General features: G+C 47.3%; 1 protein-coding gene across 1 annotated transcript in view; it reads right to left on the bottom strand.

The window, feature by feature from the left end:
* Window positions 1-6,697, bottom strand: part of FAM117A (family with sequence similarity 117 member A) — a 42,689-nt gene extending 35,992 nt beyond the window's left edge. The window contains exon 1 of the mRNA XM_040640802.1: window positions 6,472-6,697. Coding sequence (XP_040496736.1) covers window positions 6,472-6,667 — 196 coding nt within the window. The 5' untranslated portion in view covers window positions 6,668-6,697. The remainder of the gene's footprint in view (window positions 1-6,471) is intronic.
* Between the last annotated feature and the right edge of the window lie 2,174 nt (window positions 6,698-8,871).

Consider the following 8,871-nt stretch of genomic DNA (forward strand, 5'->3'; position numbering starts at 1 on the left):
AACCCACCCTCCATCCACAGGATAGGGTGCTCAGGGTCTGAGAAGAGGCATCCCGGACTTGCAGCTCTGCCCTGCCGAATACTCTACGAAGCCACATCCAGGCGGCCTCGGAGAAAACTTCACCACTCCTGATCACAGGCCTGCTGCTTCGGATCAACCAAAGCCCTCAGAGGAATCTTCCCAGGCCTCCCCCAACCTCCACCCCTTTTCTTAGGGAGCTGGAAACAGAAACCGCTCCCGTGCAGGCAGTGCTGAGCCAAGGCACTCCATCCATCCCCAATACCAGCTGGCTGGGGCTCGGGAGCAGGGCAGGGTAGGTGTCCAGAGCCCCCACTTCAGTTCCAGGTTCCCCAAGGGCTGGAGCTAAAAGAGTCCCTATTACGAAATACTTTGATAGCATTCTTTTCAGTTCATTAAAGCCACCCTTGATTGGCTGTGGTTTTCTGACACAGTAAAAGTCAACTGAGGCTTATTCGGGGCCTGAGGATAAACATTTAAATGACTCCAAGCTGAGCATGCAGCTTTGTAGTGACCCTGAGGAAAAGCGTGGAGGAGGAGAGCGAAGTGCCAGGAAGAGTTTTTCAAAACCAGGAGGTTTGGTGGGGACCCTGAGCTGGAGGCTTGAGTGTGGGCAGCCAGCTGTAGAGAAACTCCCTCCATCCAGCTGTTCCCAAGAACAACGGCCCGTTCACAAGCTCTACACCGCTGGAGAGGAACTGGAGCACGGATAATTTATAACTTCAAATATAATCCAAAACTCTTTTCTCTCAGAGCGCAGGATTTGTTTTTGACCTAACAATGTGAATAGACTCGGCTTGTGTTTGGTTAATTCATAACCCTGCAAACCAAATAATGGAACCCTCTACGAAGACTCAACTCAGCCCTCAGCCGGGGCAGGGGAAGTGGGTGTCCAGGTTTCTCGCTCATCTTTTGTCTGTTTCCATTCTTCCTGGCCCCTCTTCTATCCACCTAAAAGTGGGGTAAAACTTATTAAGCCACAAAGAGATTGTCCACTCCCACTCAACAAACGTGCTGGTGGGCACCCACCTTCACACTGAACTGGAAAGCAAACACAAGGTTTCCCCTTCCAGCCCCTTGAAAAGGCTCCAAACTGCCTGTAGACTAAGGGTAAGCCCCAGGAAAGCATTGGAGCTGGTGTCAAATAGCATTTGATCGCTGTGATAGTGTCAGTAAGACTTCAAAACCAGACCTGTCTCCAGAACATGTCACACCTTAAAGTGTGAATCCTATGGCACAAAGGGTCTATGGGACAGGTATAAAAATCCAGAGGGGAATGCCTGATTTCTTTTCTTTTTTCTTTTCTTTCTTTCTTTCTTTTTTTTAGTAATCTCTACTCCCAACGTGGGGCTCAAACTCACAACCTGGAGATGAGAGTTGTGTGCTCTACCAACTGAGCTAGCTGAGCGCATGAGGATGCTTGATTTCTCACAGTTCCATTAAGATCAAGGAATACACTGAGTAACGTACAGAATTGTTGAATCCTTATGTTGTGCAACTGAAACTAATATAAAACCGTATGTTAATTATGCTTTAATTAAAAAAAGAACAAGATCAAAGAATAGTGTGGCGTGGGTGCCCATCGCACCATTCAGTATAAACTAGCCAAAAATATGGGTAAAGTGTTCTCTGCTATTAAAGCCCACCAACCACTCTGGCAACATTCACATGGCCACCATAACTGGAAGTTTTGCAATCCTGCCCCAAATTTTCTGGAGATCTATCTATATTTGGAACCAGAGAGAATGATGTCCTCTTACCACCACACCCACTTTTGTTCTCACCCCTCCTCCACTGACCTCAAATGGTTTAAAATATCCTAGCTCTATGTTACACGAGTGGAGAACTTCCCATGTATATATAATCCTTTGCTACCCAAAACATGGAAGAACACAGGGACCCATGCTCCTTTAGGTACCGATGGGATAAAGCAGTTAGGCACTGCGGCCCCCAAATTTCAAGGGTGCTGTCTCTGGTGATAACATTTAAGACAGACTTCAGCAGTATATTTTGGGGAGCACATGCCTGGGGCAAGCAAAGCTGTCAAAAGCAAGTTAGCAGCATCAGGCTAAGTGGTGTTTAATGCTTCCCAAACAGAAGCTGCCTCAATCACAGAGAGAGCTCAAGGATGGTTATAGATCTTACGGGATTTTAACTGCACCCCCAGGCTTCATTATAGCAAGATGGCTCCTTGGCACTGAGAAGTCGGACTACTTCTGGCACCAGGGTCCAGGAGCATCATGATTTGATGAGGGCTTTCTCTCAAGGTCCCTAATAAGGGACCTTCTTTATGGGGTTCCAGACCTATCTAAATACCCATCCCCCAAGGACTAAGTTTTCAAAGCATTGCAAGGAAAGGAGTTTAATAATTACCAATAGCATTGCTAATAACAATGCCGCCTTCTATTCACTGCAACGGCCATCCTGGAGAACCCAATGGATGTTTGAAATAAACCCACCCTATGTCCCTGTGGGGAAGGCAGTATTTTAAGGCAGCCACGACTACTGCCAGCTGTCAGTGATCTGTTTGGAAAAATAAAAAGTAGCCAGAAAAATCCCAAACAGGAGATAAACCTTAAGCCATTTCCAACTGTGTTCACTGAGTTGTGGGTGGTTTGGGAGGGGTTATGAGGAGAGGGGGTGCACATTTGCCTAACAGTCAAGCTTTTATGTAAATCCAAATTAGTTTATGTCTACTGAACACATGCCACCTGACAACGCGGTGGGGGGGAGGCAGCCTCCATTCACATGTGCTGATCCTCCACAAAGACTGAGAACTGACTGGAAGCTGATGACCCCCCCCCCTTTTCTTTTCGCCTAAAACATGAGGGGGGATACAGGCTTACTTTTCTTTACTCCCTTAGAATTTTCTGAGGAGATGTACACCACACGCAATGAAACGGATCTTTATATAGGAATAATGGTAAGGAACATTGTTTAAGACACGGGTAGGCCAACTTTTTCTGTAGAGTGCCATGGTAGTAAATATTTTAAGCTTTGTGGGCCTTATGGTCTCTATCACTACTACTCAACTCTGTCCCTGTCGTGCAAGAGCAGTCACAGACAATGCTAAATGAAAGAGCATGGCTGTGTTCCAATAAAACTTTATTTACAAAAGCAGGCAGAGGCCTGGATTTGGCCTGCAGGCTATAATTGCCAACCCTGGGTTTAAGAAGGTTCTGGTGGGCAGAGGAGGTACAGAGGCAACATGTGGTTCCCCCAGCACCCAGCTGACCCCTGTGGGGCTGGTCCACACAGAGGAATTTGCAAAGCTGGATTAAACATTATCTTCATTCTAGAGATATGGAGACAGAGATACTAAACAGGATGTGGACCTGGACCTAAGACTGGAACCCAGAACATTTCACCTCCCAGTCCCATTTTGTCCATCAATAGTCCCGGAAGAACAGAAAAGTTAGCTGCCTCCAACTGACGTAAGACACAAATGAGAATTTAATTAAAGGGGGAACTGCCGTAAGAAATGCATCCTGGGTTGCTATTCCCCACGGATGGAGCTTAGCTTTCTTAGACTTGATCTTCATTTTTCTCACTATTCTCTTTTGCCTTCCACACCCCTAACCCAGGCTCAGAAAAATGAAGCCATTCCTCACTTTATGAAGACATCCCTCATGGATGAATGGCCACAGAAGGTAAATCCTGTTCTTTACACCATCACCCTGTTTTTACAAGGTCTCATATATCTTGTCAGGAACACAACAGGGTGTGTGGTAGAGAGATAACTGCACAGCCCTGAACACTACGTCATTTTGGGATGGGAAAGAAACAGTGACGGCACCTAATTGTCCCTGAATCCCAGTCCCAGTTCACATGCCTTTTTAAACAGTTGGGTTCTGGAGCCCTGTTTAGAAAACCTCATTTAAAAGACGAGGGAATAAAAGTGCAAGAGGAGGCCTTGAAATTCTGAAACCTGCAGTACTGGTTTCAGACCAATATGGGTTTGCTCTTTGAAGCCTGAAAGGCAATGGGTTTTGGCCAACAGTGCTCTCACCTTGGCTGGGTGGAGGGGAAGGCTAACGATAAACGCTGATAGCACCTTCTAGGTGCCTCCGCACGTAGTAACTGTTAACTCAGGATATAGTTATGATGCACCTTCTAACAGATGAGGAAACTGAGGCACAGAAGTTAAGAAACTTCCATGCCACACAGCTACTAAATGGCAGAGCCTAGAATCAAAATTCAGGAATCCTGGCACCCAAAGCCTGGAGGATTCTCTTAAGGGTTTATGAACGTAAGGCGTTTCCTCCTATCGCAAGTACACCACGGGCCTAGAGGAAACCACTTCTGCCACTTCTCAAGTCTAAGGAATGAAAACAATCTGAACACACATAGACAGTTAAGTTAACATGTAGAAGACCCGATGTGCTCCCAAACCAAAGGCGAGGTACATTCCCTTAATGTCTGCTCACAAAGGAGTCCACCAGCTCAGACCCCTCTTTCCATCTTTCCTCTCTCCCGCCTCACTGAAAATCTATAGATAATCCCCCTATATACCAGGTAAGTGCCTCATTAATGCCTATGGGATACTAAACGGCGGAGGGACAACACATCAGCCCAATTCGTACACAAGAGACCACTCAACTTGCCCTAAATCATCCAACAAGTTATGCAGAACTCTAGCTTCCTATGGTTTTTACCAGGATCTTCGGGCCTCCGGCCCTATAAAAAGGAAGAGGCCATGTAAAGAACTCAGTTATCCAAACCTACACTCTTCTCCATTCCACAGCACCCACCAGTGTTTGTGCCTTTAATGTTAGTTCTATAGTAGACGCAAAATAACTGCTCTTAAAATATGACTGCTAATAGATTTCCAGCTACCGCATAGGCAGGCTTTCTGTTGATTTCTACTAAAAGTGACAAAGGTTCTGGTGCTTGCCGTTCTATTAACTTCTCTGGACTCCAAGGAAGTCCAAACAAAACCAACAGGTTTGTAATCTTGTAGTCTGCTTAAAGCTCATGATAGGCATGAGTTTGGGCACTGCTCTGCTCTACACCACCAGATTCTAGGCATACTTTGACTAGTTGGTCACCATCTTGCTACCACATTTGACCAAGTTTCTGTGTTCCAAGATGCAATGTTAACATTTACAGTGAGGTCCAGATAGACTTGGGACTTTCTACTTCAGAGACCCTCTTAATCCCATTCCTACCTAGAAAGGCACTGTAGCAACTAAACTTTCAGGAGGGGGGTGTGCAGCAATGAAGCCTAGCAATCACAAAAAGCTCAAGAAACTCTGGTGTAGAGAATGTCATTAACCATTAGACGGCGGGGACCATGACTTTTGTACATTTGGTAGACTCCGAGGCTTTGGAAGTGTACGATGATCTTTTTCACATCTGGTGTGAATCAAATGCAAGCCTCACTTTCAACTTATTGCCAACCTCCTCATGCAAGTAGGTTCTTTTTCCCATTCCTCACTGCTTGCCTTTGTGGGGGATCCATCACAGCTTTGAGTGTGAAAGCAAGGTTAATCTTGCTCCTCCCTAGTTTCCCCACACTCACCACATCAAGCTGCTATTAAGACACCGTTTCAGGGCTGTTCAGAAAGTGGGGGTATTTGCCACAGTGTACTTGATTGTAGCCCTCACCCCACTGCCACGTTGGCTGGCAATGCCCGGGACTAAACAGCCTTGGTGGGGGTAGGAGAGAAAGGCAGGGGGCAAACTGCCCAGGCCCTATACACACACGCACACCGTGGTTGGAATGAGCCAGCCATATTAAGCAGGTCAATGATCTGGGAACATACAACTTCTGGGCTACACCAAGAGGAATGCAGGGAATCGGAGCGGAGCGTTTGTACCGTAGTAAAAGCCGTTAAACTAACTTATTCCAACCTATTCCAACGGCTCGGAAGAAATCAGCTCCGGGAGGTGGCATAAAAGGAAGTGCACGTGAAGTGGGGGGGGGGAAAGGAACTCCAGAGCCGTAGAGCGGGATGCTGGGGCCAAACTCAAGTTAGAGAAGTAACACATGGCTCCACGGGGCTCTCCTCCATGCCCCTCCCCCTCCCCGTGCAGATGTCCAGCGCCCACCGGCTCCTCGCTCCAGCACCAGCCAGCACAGGGCGCCCCCATCACGCGCCACTCACTCCTTCCTCACACCTCGCTGCCACCCCTGCATCTTCCACTCACCCCCACACGACACCTCTGCCCACTTTTCGGTTACGCCCCCAATGCCAGCCTCCGTCTGCCATGTCCCTCCCCTCACCTCCCGGCCCCGACTCCCTGCACACTCTGTTCCAGCCGTGGACCCAGCGTTCACCGCTCCTCGCTCTCGCTCCCTCCGCCCTCACAGACTTTGCGCGACCCTTTTTCTCTTCCCTCGCCCCCATCCACTTTCCCCTCAAGCTTCTCCTCGTACCCCTCCCCCCCGTCACGCGCCCCCCCCTCCCCCAACGGCTCCTCCCCCCGGTACCCGCTCCAGGCCCCGCTCACCTGCGCGGCCACCCCCGTCCCGGCGCTGGTGCGGCTGCTGCAGCTGGAAGGGGACCGTGGCCCTGAGCGGCTGCAGCCCAGCCCGGGGGGAGCCGGCGGGGGCTGGAGGAGAGCAGCCCCGCCGGAGCCCCCCGGCCCCTCCGCGCCCCGGCCCCCAGGGACCTCCGCCTCTGCCGCCCGCTGCGGCCCCTGCCATCGCCCGCCCGACCGCCTGCCTGCCTCGGCCCCACAGCGAGCCCCACACAGCCCCCCAACCCCCGCTGCGGCTGCTTATCTGCTCTGCGGGGCGGAGACCGGCCCCCTCAGCCCAGAACTCTCATTGGCCTACAGAGCCCCAGACCCCGCCTCTCAACCAATCCGCGGCTTGTTCTTCCCACTCCAGAGGATGATTGGTCGATATGCCTAGCGATCCAACCCAAGACCCCACCCTCGTCCCGCCCCCTCCCGCTTTCCTTCATCCGAGTGGGCGCTGATTGGTCTGTCCGGAAGAGGGCTGGTTCTCCGGGGCCGCCAATGAGAAGACGCAGAAAAGGGGAGCGTCACACCCAGTCCCAGGTAGTATGCAAATACACTGTCACGTGACGTCAGGCTAAGCGGGGGTGGGGCCGGGTGTAAGATGGAATCAAGCACTAGTGAAATCTTTATGGGGGGTAGGGAGGAGTGTCAAACTTTCGGCAGTTAAGCCCGGCAAGCACCGAGAAAGCGATAACTTCAAAAAAGCATTACTTTTGATTTAACCTAAAAATATTAGTTGTGAATCCTCATAGGATCTCAGTGCCGCTCGCAAGCTCCAAAGTAAGATTCTACAAGTTAATGCAAAGTTTGCATATATTTGCATGCGGTTTGCATTATATTCGTGCACTTAATGGCTACCGTGCCTCATGTGACACCCACATTTGTCTTTTCCACGTTTCCAAGTTCCTAGCTGGTGTGGGTCCAACCAAAAAAAACAAAACAAAACAAAAAAAACCCAGCTGCTAGCCTGTAAATTATATTGAGACTGAAAAGGAGCAGGGACTTTCCCTTCAGAGCCGTCCATTCCAAGTCTAGCTCAGCAGAGTGGAAGGAACAAAGTGACTGAGAAACTTGCCCAAATTTGTACAGTGACTCCATTAACAAATCCTGATCTTCCCAGTTCAGTGCTCTCTGACCTACAAGTCAAAATGAGATGAGATAGTCCCCAAAGAGAATGCATGCAGTTGTAAAAATCACATGCTATAATATATATGAGGACATTTGGGAAGCAAAACAGCATTTAAGTTACTATTAAAAACTATTACTCTTCAAAAGAAAAGAGTATTACTCTTGGGATTTATTAACTATTTTGTTCTATATAAGGAAAAAGCAGAAGGCAATCAACCCTGGATCGTCTGTGATAAGGGACCATACAAATAATTGGATAATTCCCTCCAGATTTATATTTAGCTATGAATTCTATTTTTGATCTTGCTACAGATTTATCTTTCTATTTCTGTTTTTGCCCACTTTAATGTTAAAATGAAGGTATTCCCTGAAGCCATCCTAGCTAATCAGAGAAAAAGAGGTAATCTGGGAGCATCCTGCAAGGCAAGGAGAGGTCATTCTGTGATTATGTATTGAAAGCAGATAATACCCAAAGTGGAAATTCAAGAATTGGTTGAATATTAAAATCACCCCCTATACCCAGAACGAATTGAGGCAATGCAACATCCTGAAAAATGGTTTTCTTTGCAAAGAATGTATGTACTCTACCAGATTTGAAGGGTTTATGTCAAGATCTGACATTTGAAATCTATTTTATTGGCTGGGAAATGCTGTCTTCCTTTTCGATGAAGAGGACAACTTTAACACAGGCAGATAGGGATCAACAAAAACTGATGAACTGATAAAAAGTCAGAGTCTTTATAAACTTAATTCAGTTTTTTTAAAAAAATATCTTACAATGTATAATGTTCCTCAAGTCCAATTAATTCAAAGTCTTTGTATACTTTTTTTTTTTAATTCTCATGACAATATGGAAGAAGAAAACCATAGATTTTTATTATAGAGCAAGTAGGAAAACCGAGGCCCAAAAAGGTGAGTCCTTTTGATTTCTAGCTCAGATCTCTGTCAGATCTTATTGAAGCACCCTGCCCTACCTCTCCATTAATAAAATCAGTGATGGTAGCAGCTAACATTCACTGAGTTTCTTTCTCTATGCCAGGTACATATTAAGTAGTGTATGTACGTTCGCTCATTTAATGCTCATGACCACACCTATGAGATGGGTATTATCTCCTCTTCAATGAGGTTTCAGAAAGAAATAACGTGCCCAAGGTTATTCAGGCAGCCTGACACCAAAGCTGAACTCCTATTCTTGTAAAACTTTGTTATGAACACAGATGGATTACTATTTATATTTTACATAAAGAGTCTCCAAAG

The sequence above is a fragment of the Ursus maritimus genome, unplaced genomic scaffold (genome assembly GCF_017311325.1).
Source record: "Ursus maritimus isolate PB19 unplaced genomic scaffold, ASM1731132v1 scaffold_24, whole genome shotgun sequence".
In the NCBI taxonomy this organism is placed as follows: Eukaryota; Metazoa; Chordata; class Mammalia; order Carnivora; family Ursidae; genus Ursus; species Ursus maritimus.